The sequence below is a fragment of the Thermobia domestica genome, chromosome 2, assembly GCF_964235325.1.
Source record: "Thermobia domestica chromosome 2, izTheDome1.hap1.1, whole genome shotgun sequence".
Lineage (NCBI taxonomy): Eukaryota > Metazoa > Arthropoda > Insecta > Zygentoma > Lepismatidae > Thermobia > Thermobia domestica.
This window is the reverse complement of record NC_137455.1, coordinates 272,124,087-272,147,875: the sequence shown is the minus strand read 5'-3', so window position 1 is coordinate 272,147,875 and position 23,789 is coordinate 272,124,087. Positions and strand designations below refer to the sequence as shown.

The 23,789-nt window shown below is 33.3% G+C and overlaps 1 protein-coding gene across 1 annotated transcript in view; it reads left to right on the top strand.

The window, feature by feature from the left end:
* LOC145679813 (glycine receptor subunit alpha-2-like) overlaps positions 1-23,789 on the top strand; it is a 640,671-nt gene that overhangs the window by 603,085 nt on the left and 13,797 nt on the right. The window contains exon 8 of the mRNA XM_081750341.1: positions 13,439-13,596. Coding sequence (XP_081606467.1) covers positions 13,439-13,596 — 158 coding nt within the window. The remainder of the gene's footprint in view (positions 1-13,438; positions 13,597-23,789) is intronic.

The following is a 23,789-nucleotide window of genomic DNA, read 5'->3' as shown; positions in this document are numbered from 1 at the left end:
TGCCTTTCACTGTAGTGTAGGATTTCCTTTGAACGAAGCCGTGTTTTGTCGTTTCTTTGCTACATATTGTAACACGCATTTAATATTGCTTTTTGTCTTCAGTTTCGGGTATCGTTGCATGAGTTTTATATATATATATATATATATGAGTTGAATCTTCGCACATGATAATCCTCGAATATGTTCTCTAGTGTGGTATCAGTAAATTGTGTGATCACACTGTCGACATTACATCTTTTCAGCGACTGTTCGTATTCACTCTGGCTACTTTCATTGTCTCTTGCAGGACTTACAGTTCCATTATACTCCTCACTTCTTCCTCTTCATTCTCTTCACAATCATTACCACTGCACTCTAATGTTCGGAGACTTTCGGTTTCTAATTGATTTCCATATTTTTGCATAATTAAGTCTTGTAGAAAACATGCAAATGTCTCATCTTCCACACCAATTCCTTCCTAATGATGCACCTTGTGTCGCACTTTCACTCCAACCAATCGCACTACATTCATTGGATTGATCACGACTCTCTGCGTCATTTGACGTCTCACTACATATTTAACCTTTGCTCATGCAAAGAACTAGCGTTTGCAGCTTTACTGTTAGAAGTATTATAGTGTAGGAAGTAGTGAGAGGACATGAGGTGGTCTCTCTCTGCCACTGTGCATCACCATCTATTGGTGCAAATTTGCACCACTTTGCAGACAAACTGACATCACCTATCGCTTTAGGGTACTAACACTATTCATACTCTTATTTCTATGCGTATTTTTTCTGTCGAGCTCACGTACTTTCCTTGACGGCCAAATATGCAAAAATATGAAAGCATGTGCAATGTTAGCACCCCTGAAGTAAACAATAATGGTGAAAGCTGGTGTAAACGTCCGCAAAAGCACGTGCCATGCTAATAGGGTGTCTATAAATTCTGACCCCGGGCCATGTTTGCATAAATGTTTGAGTGGATGGAAACATCAGCTCACACGTATCCCATTATTCTTTGGGGCACAATATTGAATGAAAGCGTATTGACCCAGGGGCCCACGTAGGGTTCCACACAGAGTACACCTCGCAATTTTCAAATGGTAAGGTGGGCGAAGTAGTTTATCGTTTGGAAGATATTGTGAAAAGAAACAATCTGCAAGAAGTCTCAAGTCTGTATGCGCACCCTATGCAAAGTGGTGGTCATAGACTCTTTCATGACTACTGTGTTGACATTTTGACTGTCTACCATTTTGTACAGGGTGAGCGTAGAGACTCTGGACTTGCTTCATCTTGTTTCTTTTCACAATATCTTTCCAATGATATACTATTCGACCCCTCTTACCGTTTGAAAATTGTAGTTGGACCCTGTCTGGGATCCTTCGGGTGACCCTGGGACACAATTTTTTCATTCAAAATGTGTGCCTCTAAAAAATAATGCGATACGTGTTTGTTTATTTTTCCATTCACCCTACCCTTTTCTGGAGAAAATGGCCCGGGATCAGACAATATAGAGACCCTGTAATTATGACACGTGCTCTACTTTGCCCTGCTCTTGCGGACGTTTACAGCATCTTGCAGAAAAACGGATATCACTATTTGCTTCCAGAGTGCCAACACTACACATGCTTTCGTTTTTGTGCGTATTCACCCGTTCGAGCCCAAGTACTTTCCTTGTCAGTGAACTGAGAAGGTCATTAAAGGTGATCTGATAAGCAAGCTTACAGATGTCATTTGTAAACATTTGTGCAATCAACTGTATGGATCTAGCAGCTTACATTATCATTTGTTTTATATCCGTATGTCAAAATGATCATTACAAATTAGAGAAAAGAAATTTGGTTCCTTTTACAGAATGTACTTCTTTTAATTGAATTTATTTTACACAAAAGTTTGTTCTACTGACAGAAATCTTTGATTTCAATAGTTTAATACATACTTAAGTTCTATTTCCTTTCTCAATCTGATTTCCACTCACTTCGAGGATAAATCATTGAATAAAACTGGTCATAATTAATTGTGTTATTCAGTCTTCTGGAATTTGATTCAATTTGATTCACTCAAAGGAAAATAATATGACTTCAATCACATACTATGTTTCTAGACATGCGCGGATTCTGTTCTTTTCCATATCATACAAAGCTCATCACAGATTTCATTCTGTTTGTTTGTTTCATTCCTTCAGTCCGTTAACTGAGTCGTCCAAACTTCATGAATATATGTTGAGGTTTGTTTTCATCAACCAGAGTCAATCTCCCAGCAACATTGATTCAATCTGTTTTCGATCCTCTGAAGTCTATCTGATTTCTCCAGAGAATCGATTCTTTCGTTTCACTATCAGAATTCATTCCATTGGAAGGAATATTTCTACAGAGGACCGTTGCATTCTCTTCGTTCTAGATTGGAACCTGACTTCAACAAGTGCGCATATAATGCGAGTGTGCTAGAATTTAAAGTGGTGTTAATTTCGTATTGGAATTGTGCAACTGTGTGCAAAAGAAATAAGTCAAAATTCATTGTTATAAAATTTTGTACAATTTAGTATTGATAGCTAATATTATTTGCAAAAAGAAGAGAATTTATATGATTTCCTTATCAGAGTACGAGAATCAAGAAACTTGTATGTGTCCTAAGTAAAACTATTCAACCACAAAGCAGTTATAAATCTACTGACATAAAATTATTTCATATGTTACGTGGACACGATAAATATGTCATATAAGTTCTTTTGCATGAATTTTTAACCAAGAACAGGTATGTGACATAAGTGAGTTCGAAAATAACAGAATTTTTCTAATAAACAAAATATTTCATGTAATAACTGAATTATCTTGTATAATCAAAATACAAACATTATCTAGAATAATAAAACTCACTTCATTACTCTTTCCTAGTCATATATTCATAGGATCATAGGACAAAACATCGGTGGTATATTTCAACAAAAAAAAAAACGCGTCCCGTCATCAGGTAAATAGTGGCAAGTAACATCACATTTTCAAGTTTTGTTACACGAGGAACATACTAAAAGTAATGAGCAATATTTAAATATCTGAATTCACCATGTATATAAACGAAATAAATCATTGCAATCTACAGACTCCACTGAACGCGTCTAGGTAGTATGACGACATTAAATTTGATCACTCGAGCGCAGGCAATTGTATCAAAATGACTGACAGTAATATTTGGTTTCCAGAACGTGCTGTGATTGAATTCTTTGCTAAAGAGGAAATCCTGCTACTGACATTCACAAGAGACTCATTCCCAGGACGGTCACTTACGAACTGTCTACACGGAACGCAACATGGAAAGATTTGACAGCATCATTAGAGAAGATATATATATGGATCGCTGTGGACATAATTGCAACAATACTTACTATAAAACACAGTACAGTACAGGAGTAAGATTAGACTTTCAAAAAATTCGTTGCTACAAAAGCTTATTGATGGCTGAACGCAAAATTAAGCTAAAAACACCACTCAAGAATTTCTTCACATATATTGAAAGAATTTTTTATTGAGTGTTGTGACCAGTGATGTGTAGCAAAGCACTGAGTAGCACCATTCCATGTCACCGGCAACAAAGAAAGCTAAGATTGTGCCGTCTGCTGGCAAATTACAGGCACGTTTCTCCACGGTGCAGAGAGGTGCATTCTGATTACGTTTCTTGAATCTGGATAAAACATAAATGCTCGTGATTGCCTGTAAACATTTTACAAACTTTGTTGTGCATTTGCAGTGTATACCTCATGAGTAAAAAATCATAATTCAATACGATAGTTCATGTCTGCACTCTGTTCTGCTCACTAACGAAGAATTTTGGAAAATAAGGTGGAACATTCTGCCTCGTTTGTTCTACAGTCCTGATATTGCATCATCTGTTCAGCTTTATAAACGATCTGTTATGAAGCCAAAGCTAACAGACATAGAGGGCACACAAAAAGTAGTGCTTCAGTGTCTGCGAATAGCTGAAATGAAGTTCTAGTACAACAGTATTTTCAAGCTTCCAGAAAAATGGAAGAAATGCATGCAAAGAAATGGAGACTTTGTTAAAGTAAAGAAGAGTTTGAAGATTAAGATACTATATTCTTATTAATAGAACCAAAAGTTGGTCCATGAAAAATTGTTGCTCATAATTTTCAGCATGGCCCTCTTTTTATCGTCTGTGGACTATTGTAAAATAATAATAATAATAATAATAATAATAATAATAATAATAATAATAATAATAATAATAATAATAATAATAATAATAATAATAATATGAGAAAACTTGGAAAGAATTAAATTAGGTTCCGCTAGAAAGAAGTCCAACTAGCAATCATTAAACCAACAAATCGATTGCGTAATTCATGGCTAACATATATTTTAACGCAGTTTGCAGGAATGCTCTGGTGAAATTTTAAGTTCTATTCTATCAAAACCAACTTAAAACACTAATTAAGAATATACCAGAGTCAGTACACTTATAATTAGCTCGACAAAAAATATGGAATATAATAATGTAGATATGTGTGAACGTGAAAACTAACTAAAGACCATGTATAGCCAGAAAAGTAGCTTTCTGGTATGATGTTGCCAGCTTCTTTGAATTTTTCATACGATATATTTTATTATGCATTCCTCTTCTAAAATAAAGAAGAGAGAATATTTAGCGAGTGTAAAGAAAAGCAAATTTATATTAGGTGTAGTTTTTGCCAACAATTTAGCTATTGTGTTATCCCAATCCTTATCCAAATTTCCATTTTTTATATTTAGTTGCAGTGTGTAAATCCTCAAAAACAATAATCCCGATAGTTGAAGAAGACATGTGTAAAACCTAACCTCCTGAGCTTTGTATTTGGAGGAATAGGAACATAAATATCTTGATAGTTCTGAAAGTAGCACTGTTATCCTTCATGTTCTTTACATGTTTCTTTATCCTGACATTAGTGTTTCTCTTGATCATTTCTAGATTCATATAAATAAATTTTTGCACTCACATTTTCTCTCATAAACATCATTTAGAAAAGTCTGATGAACAAAATAAATCTTGTACACCATAAAGGATTTATCCATGTTTCTCGGCGCTTTGAAACCAAATTTCATATCGCATTTCTCGGCAAGATATGATAATCAATAAATCATGTGTGGATATAAGTGGAAAAAAAAAAAAAAAACGAAATCCATTTTGAGTCAGTTTATTTGTTGTTGAATTTTCTTGTAAAGTAAATATAGGAAAATGTACGCAATCTTTCTGAAGTGACACTGCCATAGCAATTACGTATTAAACCCAAGTTGGAAAACAAAATCAATTTATGGAGATCCTTCTGAACGGAAACCAATTTAAATGCCTTCGAGATCAAATTAATCCATATATTGACTTCAAGTTTTGAACAAGCAAATTTCTTATGGGTATAAATTTAGCTGTTTTAGGTTTCCAACATTAGTAGAAACGAATTTATTATATAGTTATGAAACAGCAGCTCCCAAAAATTAAGCGAATTATCTATTTTCTGTTTAACATAGTGCCTTTCTAATGTTAGAACCGTTACCGGAATTCATAACTTCTGTAGAAAACGTGGGATATTATATTTCTGATATTGAAGTGTGAGGGCAACTTCATAGGTAATTATGATAAGAAGTTTCGCATCTTACCAAAGTAAGAGGCTCATTAAAGGATTTAAAGAGTAGTTAATTAATAAAGGCTGTTGCTACATTAGGTAGGGGCGGATTAACGCACAGGCACGTAGGCACGTGCTTAGGGGTGCCCAAGAAAAAATATATTTAACAGAAAAACAGTTATCGAGAATCAGTCTTTGTTTACAAGAATAATTTGATTGGCTTATTTTACAGTTTTAGAATTAATCACAATTTAATATTACTCTTACACTTTATTCTTTTAAAAACCTGTGCAGTTTTGATGGCAATAAGTGGCCCGATTTCATTTGCTGAAGCACAAAGCACCCACTTGTGTAAATAAATACATCGTATTCACTTCTTCTTTATTCTCTAGCAGATTAAGAAACTAAACAGGGGCACTGTCGACTTGGGTTATTTAAAGGATGGCAAATGGCAGCACTACACAGTACCAGTCTGTTTGTTTAAATTGCACTCGCATAATATAGCATTATCGTCCAAATTAAAACATGTAAAGATGTAGCCTATAAACACAGCAAGATTAAAAATGTCATAAATGTTTTTATGTAATATGATGAACGAAATTTTTATACACCGGCTTATATACTGGCATAAATATATTTTAAACATGGTTTTTGCAGGTGTAGATGTGTTTCATGAGGATTGCAAAGGTGTGTGTTGGGATATTTTACGTCAGAGTGTCTATGGGCGACAGAAACCTTAATCCGCCCCTGACATTAGGTAGCTTCTTTAATATAATTACGGAAAATAGTATCAACAGAATGTCGATTAAAAGCAGGGAATTCGTGTTACTATTTGGTTCAAAATCTCTTGTCGTCGCGAATTCTGTCGAGGAATTTGAAGCTTGAAATATACAAAACGATAATCATGCCTGTTGTTTTGTATGGCTGCGAAACATGGTCACTTACTCTGAGGGAAGAACATAGACTGAAAGTATTTGAGAACAAGATCTTGAGACGAATATTCGGACCCAAGAGAAACGGGAATGGGGAATGGCGGAAACTTCATAACAAGGAACTACATAATTTATACGGTTTACCCAACATTGTTAGAGTCGTCAAGTCTAGGAGCCTTAGGTGGGCGGGTCATGTAGCTAGAATGGAAGAAAGTAGAAACGCTTTCAAAGTCTTGACTGGAAGACCAATCGGAAAACGACCATTAGGAAGACCTAGGCGCAGATGGGAGGATAATATTAAGATGGACCTCGCAGAGATTGGAATCCAAAGTAGAAACTTGATGCAGTTAGCTAAGGATAGAAGTCAGTGGAGAGCTTTTGTGAACGCGGCATTGAACCTCTGGGTTCCATAGGCCATAGAGTTAGTTAGTTAGTTAGTTAGTATCAACAGAAATTTTTTTGTCATAATTATAAAGATTATATTATGTGATAGTGAATCAGAAACCACTACAGAAAGTAACAAAAAAAGTTAACACAATCATTAATGAATCATTGATTATTGATTATAAAGTTGCAAAGACTCATCATGTAGATGCTGGATCTCTACCTATCATTTATGGTCTCCCTAAGGTACACAAAGGAGAAATAACTGTTATACTTATAAACTCAAGTAGAAATTATTTGGCATAGTTATTAGCAAAATGATTATATAGGAACATTTCGGAAAATAGCTTTAAATTCAAATATTTTTTTCTGTTAATAGTTATGATATCAAATCAGAAATATATTCCCTAATTAAAGCCAACGATTTAAAATTAGCATCAATTGACGTTATAAATATGTTAACTCCATATTTATGATCTGACCATTTTTTGTACTCAATTCTGGCATAGAGAAACTAAATTAAATGATGTTGAAATTCATGAATTAACAAAGGTTTGTTTATGATTTAAATATTTTAAATGCGAAGATCACATTCCAAGAGTGGCCTTTCTATGAGAGATTCTTTCTGTTTTGTTTCTTTTATTAGCAAACTTTATTCTTGTTCAATTAAAGACCAAGGTTTTAGGAAAAGATAAATATGATATGATTAAATTATAAATATGAATGTGAAAACATACTAAATACTATCGTTAGATTGATAACACAATCACAATATGCAAAGGAGAGTAGCAGCTACAATGTCTTCTATATGAAAAATCGATTTCAGCTTAAAATTAATGGCTGGACAATAAAAACATAATTCACTTAATTTTTGTATTTATTACTTCACAGAAAAACAACAAACTCGCTTATATTAAATACAAACGAATTCAAGCTACGTGTATATCCATAAGAAACCTGTACATTCTAATATTATTAAGGACTAGATATGGAATAGTATGATCTCAAGAGTATTTAGGTTGCTATCGATTCAGAAAGATCTACATAAAGAAATGGAATTAATTTTCCAACTTGAATTTAAAAATGGCTATATATTTTAAAGAGTTGGCGTACATTTATTCATAGATCACGTACTTCAAAAGAAAAAATAAATTAAAAAATGGTTAAAGACAAAATCGACTCAAATTAGATTTTTCTTGTTCTCTATATCCATACCTGACTTATCAGTTATCAAAATTTGCCAAGAAATATGATCTGAAATTCAGGTTTAAATAGCTTAAAAATACTGATAAATCATTCACAGAGTACAAAAATTATTTTGTTGGCCAAACTTTTCTGAGTGATGTAGAATCAGTGAGGGTGATTATGAGACATTGCCTATGGAGTTTAATTATGAGACACCCTCACTGATCTTCAACCACTCTATGATAAATACAATTAAGAGTACCGGCATGTAGTAACATTCTTCACAATGCTCTGTGTACATTTTGAAGTGTCAGTTTACAAAAGTTTGGATGTACCATTTTTTTTAATTTTTTTTTTTTTTATTTTTTTTTTTTTTTTAACAAACTCATTCAAAAACCAAATTGTTTTGCAATTTGAAATCCTATCATTAACTTTTATATCTACTAGTGCAGTAATATCACTATTGTGAAACCAATGGGATTGGTGGTTGCCTGGTATGTCAGCAGTAATCTTAAGCTTTTGTTTCAGAGTTACAATTTTTTGTTGTTGTTGTATCTCATTTAGCTTACATGGAGGGTAATTATGAGACGCATGCTAGATTAATGTATTTGAGAAATAACTGGAATCTGTTTCTGTATCCTAGTATGTTAAGTTTCAAACATTGTATTCTGTACTTTAGATAGTCCTACAATCTGGTTTCTTAGTAACTTTCAAAGTTGTAGACCTGCATTATTTTGTTGAAAATAGGCTGCATATCAATATACTAAAACATAAAGAAATAGAAGTAACCTAAGTTATTTTTAGTGAACAGCCTAGAACTTGGTCTAAATTTGTTTCAAAACCCGTTTTGTACCCTGAAACTATCTAATATAGGCTATTAGCCTATAGGCCTATTATAGTCAACTCATAAAAATGTTAAAATAACATCTGTAGCTATTTCCACTTTTTTCTTAGTTATTTTCATGTAACTCAGCCAAATATTTGTATATCTTTATGTAATAAACACAAAATAACGAAGATTTCTTTGTCTCACAGTTGGACTCATCCATACCTCAATATCACATACAGAAAGCTGGGGACAACAGGTGTCTCATAATTACTCACCCGATGTCTCATTAACCCTTTTAGAGAGAAATTATGAGACAGCACACATTTGATATTTAATCATCAACTTATGATGATGATAGGAAGTTTCTTGGCAGCAAATTATTACTCTATTGACACCATAAACTTCTGCCTAAGTTAACTACTTTCAAAACTACTTAAGCTAAGAAACGTGGAAAAGATGTGAAATCTGTCTCATAATTACCCTTACTGACCCTATGTTTTTTTTTTTGTTTTTTTTTTTATGTGAGGCAAAAATTTATATATAGGAATAATCAATAAAAGTACTGATACCAGGAATAATGAACATTCAAAGTACACTAAAGATGATAGTACGTATCAGACCTATCAAGACACATGCCTGCCAACATTCATAAGTTTAAGGTTTTACATGTGTCTTCTTTGCCTATTGGAATGAATAATTTTGACGATTTTTACATCGGGATTCCTGATTTTTTATTGGAGTCGATGCAATAGCTCTTAAATGAGTGATATTTTTTTTCCAAAGCTTTGCGGAGTTTATTACACCGGTCCCAATGAAAAATCAGGAGTTTACGAGATAAAGTGCAGTTGTCTGGAGGGTTATATAAGTATGACTAAACGAAACTTGAAAGTACGGATCAAGGAACATCTCAGAGATACTAAAGCAGAATATCTTATTTCAACCTTTTTAAACATTTAAAACAAATCCAACACAATATTGTTAATTGAAAAATTTTATTTGGAGCAGACTTGTTTAAGAAAATTTCTATTTTCTTAAAGAATCCGAAACTTAAAATAGGTAAAAGTTGACTAAGCAAGGGATGAGGTACGGTTATTAAAAATACATCATTGGCAATAAAATTAAAACACCAACATGAGCTGGCAACCTTCCCTACGTAAACAAAACAAAACAAAAAAAAAGCACAAATTAAGCCCACCATTCCACAGTGATCTGCAAACCATTTGACGTGTGACTGGCAACCAAGAAAAACTGTTATTTGCACTGTTCTACACCGGTAAGCCCGTTTCTTTTTATTTACTTTTTTTGATATTTTATTGTTTTTCCTTCCTTTTTATCCTTCGTAAGCAAGGCCCTAGGAAACCCTAAAGCTAAGAAGTACAATTTTGTTTCAAAGGAATCACAATTAGAAGTAAGTAAAATGATGATTAATATTCCTGAGTGCGTTAGCGTATTAATTGTGTTACTCAATGAGTCATGGTGGTTTTGATTAACACAGAACGGAAAGTGCACCGGAACATTCCTGTAAATGTGTTAAAGATACATGTTACTGTAGTTTTCAGAAATAATCAAGATCTTGTTGTTTTATTGATCACTAATCAAACTCTTTTCTAGTGGAAACCAGTTTGTTTCTTTCCAAATCTACGTTTTTCATTACTTTTTCATGTGGCCTGCAGTGCTCTTCTAAATTATATTATGTTATTGTACATTAATGTACGATCTTTATCAATTGATATTGATTATTCTTTTTCAATATTGATCATTGAATTATCAATATTTGGTCTACATGCCCAAATAGTGGGGTCTATTTTTTTAATTGTAACTTTTTTCCTTAATTTTTCACTATACTCTTTTACAAAATCAATTGCAACAATGAGTTGCCTAACGAGTTTTAAACATTTATTATATTATTATTATCATAACTGAAAATAGAATTAAGTTATATATATATAACCATTATATGTATAGTCGTTTATAGGAATATGTACAAAATACAGAAAGAAAGAAAAGTTAAGGCATTTGTTTTAATTTAACTAAAACATGTATTTATGAAGATCAAGAAAATCTAAAAGTTATTACCACAAAGTGTTCCATTTTAATGTAAGATCGGTATTCTACTTATCACTAGTAATTACAATAGCATTTCGTATATACGGGAAATCATTAGTACTATTTTACTAGTTCCAAACTTGTCCTCTGCTACGATAAAAATGTAGGTTATCTTTAACCCGAACTCTCACATGTTTTGAGATACTTAAACGCTATAACTAGTCGTTTTTTCATACATAAACAATCAAATGGGAAAAACTAATCTGAAATTGCACATTGTCTAATTAACCCACTTTCCTTTTATCTGTCTTGAAAATAGTACAAGCATTATATAATGAAGCATGTCGTCGTGAGATGATTAATAAATATGAATAGACCTATGAGATGAAAAGAGAATTCTTCATTGTTAAGAGCTACAGTCTAACATGAGACACTGGAATGACTGTAAGACAGGAAACATTTTAAATTGAATTTCTTAGTATGGTAACTTTTGTCTGAAATGTCATTAAAGAAAAATTAGTTTTCATGTCTCACAAAAATGTTTTGTACATTTAAGGCCTGAGATGTTAGTTTTTGCTTTCTATAACTGCTACTGTATTTTCTGACACTCATTCTTTCAGTTCTCACATATACAAAATTTCTAAATGAAATATGTATTTTGAAATGGTTAGCATTTTGTTTTCCTGCTGGTCCTAATTATCTTTCCCATCTATACTAATATAATAAAATAATACTTGTGTGTATCTGTTTGTCTATCATCAGCTTTTTGCATAGAAGTGAGCGACCTAATTTGGTACACAGATAGATTTCTAGGTATAAGATCTAATCGCCTATAAAGCCCTTTTTTTTAATTTTGGATATTACAGGGAGTCAAAATATATGCATAAAGAAAGATTATAAATATTATAAATACTCGGGACGCTGGATATCGGCATCAAAGTCATAGTTTCAGGGTCATTGAGATGAATAGTAATACCCCTGACGCTGTTCAAATCCGACTTAAACCCGATCGTCATGGGGGTTAAGGTGTTAAAAGATAACATGTACAAAATTACAGATATTAGTGTTAAATTCATAATGTTTGGTGTCACTGAGATCAATAGTATCACTCTCGATGCCGTTCAAGTCCAATTCCCGTCGTCATGGGGATTAGGAAGGGGGAAGACGTGAAAAATAGCAAGTTCAAAATGATCGATAGTTTTCGGGGTCACTGAGATAAATAGTTACACTTCCGACATTGTTCGAGTTCAACTTCAGTCCACGTCGCCATGAGGGTGGGAGGGTGAAAAGTATCGTGTCCAAAATGACCGATACTGAAAGCGTTACTTTTTGTTATTTATTTGTTTCACTGCTATTGACTCAGGTCCTTATTTATTCATTTCACTCATTTCTTTACTTTCAAATGTGATATATTGCACAAACTTGATTCTCCCTGTGCAAAGAAAGGGGTATTTCAGCTAGTCATAATAATAAAATTATTATTAGAGAATCATACGATATGGATATGATTTCTTTCTGGTTCACAGGTTTTCATTAATGAAGAGAAACTTCATCACATAAAATTATCAACGAAATTAAAATTTGAGTTTAGCGGCGAGCGAGGATATATGAGCCATGGACCTAAAGCTTAACGTAGGACCCGAATCGCATCAGCTCCTGTCAGGAATCGAACCGGGAACTCCTACGACAAAGACGCGTTCGCTAACCGCTTAGCCATAAGGAAGACTTTCAAGATAATTTTCCGTTGCCCTGAGGTTTAACTGTAATCCCGAACTATTAGTAAGCATGTAAATTAGTTACTATGTTCCTACAAGTTCACATTTTTAAAGATGTTTTAAATTTTAACACCAGGACCATTCATATCATCAAATTTAACAAAGTAGACATATAATATTAACTAAAAACTCCAGGAGCATCAGAACATTTTTCATTACACTGCTTCTTTGAGAATATATAAATTTGCTAAGACTCCAAAACAGAGTAGTCTACTACACCAAAAAATAAACTCAATACTATCTCCAACATATTCTATGGGAACATTCCTTATAAAATAATTACAACCATTAGTGCGAGAAGTGATTTATCACGTTACTAACTTGTTCCGATTCGTGGAAACACTTCAGGAAATCATACTGATGAATGTGACACACTTGTGAATTTTGAGGGAAATATTGAGTATTTTGAAATCAGGATTTCGCAGGATATTCTGAAAATTCTTCGGTATAATCAGACTACTATATATTTTTACACGATAGAAAGTTGTTCAGAGAAACCTCTAGGCACAAAATAAGATATAGACTGGTCACTTCTGATAAATTTATGTTTCAAATGGTAGAACCAAGTTTGAAAAGAACAACTCTTATTAGCTAGAAAAGTTGAATATAATTGTTATTAATATCAAATAAGTACTGTCTAGTGATAATTTATGGTTCAGTTACTTATAGTAATCAATTAAAATCTTACTTACTTCTTTCAGCTTTTGTTTTCTGTGCGCTTCTGGAATTCACATTCGTCAACTATATGTGGAGAAAGCAACCAGAAGGTAAAAACTCTAAAGTACCAATTGTTGTCAACGGAGAGGCTGTTCCACGGTCCTCATCTGGCGAAGCAGACACTACAGTGTCTGTGACACTGGTAAGCAAGCATTAAATCTAACACATTAATATATAACAATCATAGGACTAGCTTCTGAATGCAAAACAACACCATAATAACTACAAAATATACAAAATTTAACTCAGATAATAAAATATCAATCATAATAAGAGCTGTCTACCAATTTCAGTTACATCTATCAGGGAGTGAAACACAAGTAATATAATACCTATTCTTATAAAACTAAACAACAGGCTTAAAAAAAAAAAATAAATACTACTTCTGTGCTGATAGTAATTAATGGGTGGTACCTCTAAAACTAAATGATAATATTTTGAATACAGAGATATTTGTTAAAGTATGTATTATATATTTACTGATTTTTAAGTCTAAATAAAATCTGCACGAATATGATGTAACATGTTACAATCGGACCTTCAGCATAGTTTTTCTTTCATTCTTTCTTCTTTCTTTTTATTACAAGGAATAGTCATAAGTATTGCAATATTCTGGTACACAACACACCTGTATTTATTACAGTACAATGAAAGCAGACAAACAATCAAAGCATAGCACGTCGTATCGGACCTTCCTGGCAGTTTTTCCATTTCACCTCGATACCATGTATTTTCACTATTGTTTCCACCTCGTACTGGTTGATGAAGCATCGTGGTTTCAGAAAGTGAACTATGGAGCGAAACAGATGGTAATTCGAGAATGTAGAGATCATTCGAGGGGCTAGGACTATATGTTGGGTGTTGCAACAATTTGATACCATCAAGTTATTGCTTTTTCGTTGCTTTTATCGGGTCGAGTTCGGTTTTTCGTTATCTTGTTGCAGCAGGACGTGCCTTCGCTTAACAAATGCATGATATTTTTTGGCGTAGTGTAGCATGCATCCGCTCCAACTGTTCGGAATAAAGGTCGGTTTCGATAGTACGGCTGTTTGGAATGAATTTGAAATGAATTACCCCTTGTAATTCTACACACAGGGAGCATGATTTTATGCTGTAAACGGGCTATTTGACAACCGGTTTTGGAAGTTAGCCCTTGTACAACCACTGTTTTTGCACATTCAGATTTGGGGGGACGGACTCACATTTCTTTACATGTGACAACCCATTTAAAAAAAAAAAGACATCAGGTGAATTGGAGGGTGTGAAGCAAGAACATGGTAACCTACAATTTTGAAACTGCTACGTTTTGCAGCATCCGATAGAGAGCAATGGATACTGCTTTGTTTAACCTTGTCCATTTAATCCTTCGTGTATAATCTTATGTGAAAAATCAGCTTTCCGACTTTGAAAACGAATTGTACTGCAGAAAACCTCTAATTTCTTAAAATATTAAAATTGTGGGTTACCATGCTCTTGCCTCACACCCTTCATTTAGTAGCACTTGTCGGTACATATCTATTCTTCTCTGGGCCTGAACTGGAGTCAACTCATGTGGCACAATACGGAGCTTCAGAGGATTTCTCTAAGTTCGTAAAAGTGACGACGCACTACAGTGCACTGAGACACGCAGAGTTAGTTTGATAATAGTCGTGTGCTAGTGGTTGGATTTTCCTCAATGATGTATCGTATGAGTGACCTTAGAATCTGTTATCCTGGAGAGGCAGAATCTTGGCTGATCTTCGACATTTTTACAACCTGCGTGAACCTTTTGGAACTCACGAGTTGCTGTGTTGTAGTTCATTGCACTTTCCTCTTTTGCATGACAAATGTTTTGGGTTGCTGTCACAGTGTCACGGCCAAGTTCAAACTGCTATAATGACACTTTATGTATATTTTTGGCGGAATGGAGGTCTCCGTCTTAAATAGTCCGCTTGCTACACTACCTCGTGGGACAGTTCACCTTGTACTTTACTCGATCACGATGTACGCACGCACCTGCTTTTTGGGTTGTGGAAATATTCTAAGACTTATAACTAACTTTTGTATTATTATTGTCTTTATTTATTTATTTTTTTTTTCAAAATTCTTGTCAAAGAATACTATAGTATTAGTAAGAGAAATAATCTACCACTTATATAATTCAAGCAAAATCCACGCATATAGTTTTAGGAGGTTAAAGACGAGGATTACAACTTACTGCGTGCTGTAGCGATGTCATTAGAAATGTATTTGTGAGAAGATTTTTTAGTAGAGATAGCTCTAGGGCAGCTAAAGGTCATTGTTTTCGATATCCAAATTTGAAATTAATCATTCTATCTCAAACTCACACTTTAATAATAATAATAATAATAATAATAATAATAATAATAATAATAATAATAATATGAAGGAAATGTGGTAATGTAGGAGACAATTATATACAGGAATAGCTGTAACTTTCCACACGTACAAAAGGAGCTCTCTCTTCGTAAGGTTCCTACTAAGCCTGTATATAAAAATGAACTAATTTTAGTACGGAATATAAAACTGGAATTAATATTATCATTTTAGAATTTCTCAATATTTTAGAAGATTTTTCTCTTTCCTTTGTTTCGTGTATAAAGTACAGAGTATTTAATAGTATTTCTTGTATAGGATATTTAATATTACTGCATTTTATCACGTAAGGATCACTTTAAAAATATTAGCTTTTTATATTTCTGGTGCAGTTACATATTTTGCTTTTTTTTTTTTTTTTATTGTCTTGAGACATGAAGTAATTCGTAATATAAATATGGATATTTGTGAAATGATAGTTTATTTTATTACATGTCTACATAAATGCGTGATAGAAGTTCAGAACCCTCCTTTCCGATTCGATATTCTCAATTTTTTACGCGATAAAATGACATTTTCGATCACTTTCAAATTTTTGTTATATATTTTTTCAAAAAAAAAATATTCTGTGCCTTTTATTTCTGGGTAGAGCCTTGATATTTCAACCACTAAAGTTATGGCCGCCTAAACCATGACGGGAAGAAACATGAATCCATTTCCCAATTTAAAAGAAAAACGCAGAAAGAAGAAAATGAAAATATTATTTCATTATTGATGTCTTAGATATTAACGCTCGATTTTTTTAACATTCAGTTTTCTGTCATGTACGGTATTTGCAAATTTTCTACTTAATCACTACTTATAAGGTATTAGCATTTCAGGAAAAAAATGTCAAAGATGTATTTTACTGTATTTTCTCTAAAATAACAAAGTTATAGAAACTGATCCAGCATCTGTTTAAGTAGCTTTCTTCCTTGCAATCTAAACATCCAACTTTTGGAAATCTTTACATTCATCAGGAAAAACAAGTGAAACTGAAAGAACACATAAGGATGCTACAAAATGACCAACTGGGTATGAAACACTAAAAACAGGCCAAGTCTCTACTCAAACATATCATGTGATTATACTTGGGTTGTTCAATAATGATTTGGACTACGACGAGTAAAGTGAGAAAAAATACTACAGTCGTCAGAATACATACATGAATATTACAGGAAATTCCCACTCAATTACCGGTATTACCACAGCATTTCCATTTCTCGACAAGTTTTCGGAAGGCTGGAGCAATTTTTTTCTTTAGGAGTTTTGCTGATTCACACTTGGATAGCTTGTTCTAGTTCCGCATTACTTTAGTGTCGTCGACCACTTACGTTCTCCTACATCTTTATCGAAAGGCACATAGCATGAACGAGCTAATTAGAGGAATATCATGAACCTGACAAAGCTTGAAATCCAGTTTATATCAATGGGTCAGACGTCTGCATGCTGATATGTGGTTTGGCGTTGCCTTGCTGTAGAAGCACTTTCAGCGGTCATCGTTTGCGAGGTCGATTTTGAATTTTGAGTTTAATATATCACACTATATGAATATTACACTATATGCCATTTTAATAGTCTAACCATTAGGAAATCAGTGGACTAGGATTATTCGAAAACATCCCAAAACATAATGCTATTTGCTTCTTCGGTATAAGAATTGGCCGTGAGATTTCTAAAAAGGGATTATTCTCATGTTTTCACTCCAATGATTTTTGTGATGTCTCAAGCAGGAAAACACATTCATCGCCAGTCACTAGAAAAAAAAAACAAAAAAACAAAAAATCACGATCTTTATTGTACAGACGAAACAATTCCTGGTACATTATCACACGTTGTTGTTTCTACAGGACAATGAGACTGTGAGGCACTCAGGGACACAAACTTTATATATGAGCCCTTTTGATCATGTGGTTCATCCTCCATTGCATCACATATATATTTGCCCATGGTCTTCAGCAGCGCATTTTACATTATGACTCACTACTGCTCTCATAATAAGACTAGGTAATCCATCTTACGAAAGAATGTTGAACTCATTTCATCATTTAAAACAAATATTGCCACGATGTTTAGTTGCTTATTACACTACACCAGTACAAATCATTATCAAGCATCCTAAATATAAAATAATTACCAGTAAACAGTAAAAACATCATTACACACACACTAAAATGTACATTATTATTTATTTCGTTCAACAGTTCGTCAGATAAGGAAGCTCAAAAAAGCGAAAAAATAAAGAACAGAAAATAATCTGTGAAGCGTCTAGGTAAGCACTAATTAAGTGTAGAAAGACAAAACTTATGACACAGGTAGTTCGGATAATGTGGGAGAGCGAACCTATACGAATAATGTATGGAAAGAAAATTAAAAAATAAGCATAAAACAAACGAACAAATAATGATAAGAAGAAACAATAATGAAAATAATGGGCGATAATCCAGAATGAAAATTGTACAAGACAAATTATGGTGAAAAATGAAACATAAATTGTCAAAAAGAAAAATAGATATATGGGAAACTAAAATGTAAACGAAGTTACGGTAAGACCAGGTGGTTTTGGGGAATGGTAATACAAGTGTCTTTCCACCTCTTTCTAAGGTATATGGAAGGGTCTGGAGGAAGAATTTTAAAGATACTTGCACGGAAGGAAGGTCAAGGAACGCTTTGTCTTACCATCCACACTCACTTCAAGTTGCACATGTAAACGCCCAGTGCCTTGTTACTTATTTTCAGAAATTTCAAACTGTTTTCTCAGCTCTGAATTTTAATTCAATTCCTATTTCTGAAACGTTCCTAAAGCCATTGTTGGCTGATTTTGTTGTTCACATGAAAGGTTATAAATTGTATAAATATAATATAACTGGTAACAGAGGAGGGTGGGGTAGCAATACATTTAAGGGATTGTATTCGGGGTAGAATTTTAGCTCAGTCACTAAGCTAATATTCAGCGTCTACCGAGTATGTTATTCTGAAGATCAAAATAAATAATCAACCAATACTAATATTAGTAGCTTATCGCCCACAACACTTTTTGACCATTTTTAAAGTTCAATTTTAATGTTTCTCCCAAATTAAGGACCCGGAATTATTCTCGGGAACTTTAATCAAGATTTACTTACTGTCATAAAAAAAAAATCAAGGACATTATGACATTAACGAGTTTAAATATTTGTCCACTCAGAACTGTCCATCTTACTAGATTTGATAATAATATCAGACTCAACAAAAGTCGCAAATTTTTCACAGCTTGTCTCGACACGATTTAATTCACTGAAGTATTTTCTAAAAATGTTCAAATATAGATCAAAAATGATATCAAGGAGACGCAAAAATATTGATAATGCTGTACTACTTTCAGATGCAGCTTCAATACCACGGCATTGTATTTATAATCTACACAATTGATCGCAAAGTATCTCTGAATGTTAATTCTATACAATAAGCATGCTCCTTTGAAGCGAATAAGTGTCAGTAGGCCACCAAGTTCCTGAATTCCGCCAGACATATTATCTTCAATGGCTGAAAGAAATCAGCTCCCAACAATGTAGGCAGGAGAAAAAGAAGTGTTGCAACAACATTAATGGGGCATTTGAGATATATCAGAAATTACGAAGCCGCGTTACTCAGACTATCAAGAATCCCAAATTTGCGTTTACTACGGATCTGCTGAATATTAAGTCCCAACCAAATAAATCATGACGCAATTTGAAAATGCTAAAAATTTATCATTAAGTAAACAGACATGTCAAATAATTCAGTACTTCTCTTTATGACCTTAATGAGTCATTTAGTGTTAAGCCAATGATCAGTAAACAAGAAAAAATATATAATTGAATATATGTCAAGGCAAGGAATTTCCAATTATCTATTTAGTTTCTTGGCCGTAACAATAGAGGTAGCTGCAGCAATTAATAAAGTAAAATAAAATGCTACTGGAGGAGATGGTATTCCAATAATTTTGATTTTAAAAAAATCTATCTTATATTTTAGAAACACTAACTGAAATTATAAATTTCTCACGTTTCTCAGGCTAATTTTCTTCAACCTGAAAAGAGGCGTTTAAGCATTCTTTGCCCAAATGTTCGACTTTCGCCCAATAATATAGTCTCTGCTTTGTCGAAAACGCTGGAAATCATTGTAAAATAAGAAATATCAAAATTTCTTACAGCTCACCATCTTCTAAACAATCATCAACCGGTTTCCGTTTAAATTATAACACAACAACAGCATCGGTAAAAGATAATGGATGATATAAGAGATGCAATGTATACGCAAAAAGAGATTTACTATTATGGTATTGTTAGACTTCAACAAAGCATCTGAAACAACAGATCATGATATTTCCAAAATTAAAATGCAATTACCATTTTTTCAGAATCATCAATTCGGTGGATGAAGTTATACTTATCAGGAAGGAGAGAGTGTATTATCACTCCAAATGAGCAATCTAATTGCTTAAAAATAACAAGTGATGTACGACAAGGAAGTGCATTGGGTTCCTTCTTGTTTCACTACATATTAATGACAGCACAAATGAAATAAAAGTTGCAAATTACCGCAATACTGTCGTCCATCTTTCCTGGCGAAGTTACATGAATCAATTGAAAAATTAAACGACGGTGTTGTAGAGCAAATATCTTGAAAATAAATCCAAATAAGATGATACCTATTATTGTAGGTTCGAGATCAATACTAAGTACTATTGACGAAGCGTTATTACCAACCTTAATTTTAGATGATATCGTAATTTCATTCAGTGAGACAGTCTACAATCTGCAAATCGTTATTAAGAAAAACCTTAACTGATCAGATCATATGAGAAAAATATTCATAAAGGTGTATTCAGGCTTACACTCGTTACAGAGAGTTAAGACATAAAAATTACACTAGTTTCCTCACTAGTATTATCTCACTTTTACCATCACAATAATTAAGATTTACGTGATGAACTTGCGATTCGGTTACAAAGAATACAAAACTACTACATGCGATTCATATTTAACCTGAAACCATATGATCATGCGATTGCTTACAGAAAACACTTACAGTGAATTAATCTGCAGCTTTTATTCTTAACAGAGTTCAATTGTGTTATACTAAGTTCTGAAGGTTGGTCAACCTGAGTACTTGTATCATCAATTTCAATTCTTAGGAGCCTCTCACTTCATATAGACACTTCCCATGAGTCTTCCACCAGATAGAACAGTTTTTTTAATTCGAAATCTTTTACAACTATGGAATTTAATCCCTGTTACAACTAAAAAGTAAATAAATAGTTATGGTAGGCTGTTGTTCTGGAACAGGTATACAGAGAATTTGAGTTCTGCAGAAGTATCAATATAATTGAGAGGTAGGCTAGAAGTGCTGCATTTAAGAATGTAAATCTTACAACTACCGGAATGGTGGAATGAGTCGATTATCTTCGCGATAGAGTGTTGTAAAGATAAGATGGAGAATCAGTTTTACATCTGGTTTGTGATATTTTTTCGATAAAAGTGCGGTATATTTCAAGAGAATAGATCTATTAATGAAAATGTGAAAGTTGAGAGAGCCTTCTGTTAATGGATTTGTGGCAGGGTGGGAAAACTTTTCCGTTTCGGGTGAGATGGTGAGTGAAGAGTAAGCAGAGATTGAATCTTCATTTAATGATATATCTAGCGAAAACCTTTATAATATACTTTTCTTTGTTTGTATAATAACATTTTTACCATTTTCTACTAATTCATTGCATAAAATCACCTAACATGTCTAAGAAAAACATTGCCTATTATAGAAGAAGTACTGATAGCTAGAGACTTGATCCGTTTTATATAGAGTAGTTTGTGGTTTAATAGCGTTAAGTATTTTTTATTTCGTTTTTATTTTTTTGGTGAAAGCAAGCAGTTCCTAAAATGCGACGTTCGGGTATCGAAAAGAGAAAAATTACTTAAGTAGATGCTAGTCTCAAATTCTGTAACTTCTTCTTCGTCTTCTTCTTCTTCTTCTTTTCTTCTTCTTCTTATTATTATTATTGATAAATTCCCTTCAGTATGAAAACAAGTATACATTGTACCAGTACACAAATCAGGTGAAGCGGTTAGCGTACGCGCCTTTGGCGTGGGAGACCCGGGTTCGATTCCCGGTGGGAGCTCATGTGGTTCGGATTCCACGTTAATCAGTAGGTCCACGTCTCATATAGCCTCGCTGCTGAAAGGGACGCTAAACTAAAATCAACTCAACTCAACAAATCAGGTGATCGCAGAGACGTAAAAAATTATAGGCCAATAACATTAGTGAATGCATTTTGCAAAATATATGAAATCGTAATACACATTTATATTTTAATGTAAAAAAAATAAATTAAGTGGATTTGAACGTGGATTTTATGAAGGGGATTGTTACAATCTTGTACTTTTAGTAATTTTACATATTTAGCACTTAAAAATAGATTACAGGTAGATGCAATATATATATTGATATGTCAAAGGCTTATGATTCCATACAGCGTGGACTTCTAGTTCATAAATTAAGAAGCATAGACCTATCTCCAATATACATTCGCTGGATGCAAAGTTATCCTGCAGATAGAAAATGTAGAGTAAAAATTATCCAACTAACTTCAACTCATGCCTGTATGAAGAATGACATACCTCAGAGATATCCTTTGCAACCCTTCTTTTTTCCTTGGCTATTAACCCCTTCGCCACCAGCAAAAATTCGCCCACTTGTTGTGAGGAGCCAGAATTTCTTGAAGAATAATATAATTTTTCAAGCCTATTTCTCATCGTTTATGTAAGCTAGGTTTATGCTAGATTCATAGTAAATGATGCAGCTCACACAAGAAGTCAGCAACATGCTCTAGAATTTTTTCTAGAAATTCAAAATGACGACAGGCAGCCATATTGAATTTTAAGAGTTCGTCTTTTTTCGATTGTTTTCCTAGATATTTTCAAGCTGTTTTACTTTACATTGACATTGGGTAATAATACAAAATTGTACGCCAGTGTACGTGCACATAATAAACAAAATGGCCGCTGCAGCCATATTGGATTTAAAGAGTTCGTATTTTTCACCCTTTTTCCTAGATATTTTCAAGCTGTTTTACTTTACATTTACATTGGGTAATAATATAAAATTGCACGCCAGTATACATGCACATAATAAACAAAATGGCCGCCACAGCCATATTGAATTTTTAGACTTTGTATCATTTCACTATTTTCTTTGATGTTTTCAAGCTCTTACTCTTTTACATAGCTATTGGAGGGTAATACAAAGTGGTACACTAGTATAGATGTATATAATAGACAAAATGGGTGACGGCAGCCATATTGGAATTTCAGATTTCGTGGTATTTTACCTATTTCCCTTGATATTTTCAAGCTGTTTTACTTGGCATTGCTATTTGGCGATAATACAAAATTTATATAAATAATAAAGAAAATATCCATACTGAAAATTTACAACTCGTCTCATATTACTATTTTCTTTCATATTTTCAATATTTGTTTTGTTTCAATTACTCAACCATTTATTTTATTACATAAAATGGATAAATCAACGTACATTATAATAAATACAAAATTTTAAAAATTACTTGACAAAAAATGTTTGACTTTTGTTTCTTATGAATAGTATGGAAATGTCACCACAATACAAGCATACATTTGTTCTATTATATATATATATGACACTTTAGACTTCAAAAAATACAGGATTCGTTTCACACTACACACAACACAGTTCTTTCCAAAGTCATTTTTACATGCCATGGAACTTTTTGAAACAAAGAAGTGAACAAAGTCCTGGGAGATCCTTACATCCACCACACACCAAAGTCGTCATCACTCGCTTCTTGCTTTTGTGACACTCCCTGCACCTTTTTTGTTGTTTTCTCCTTTTTTCTGTTACTGACGTCACAGTTCCAAGTCTCACATGGCAATGACTAACTTTGGGATACTTCTCTGGAGCTTCTACCTTCCTTACAAAAATTGT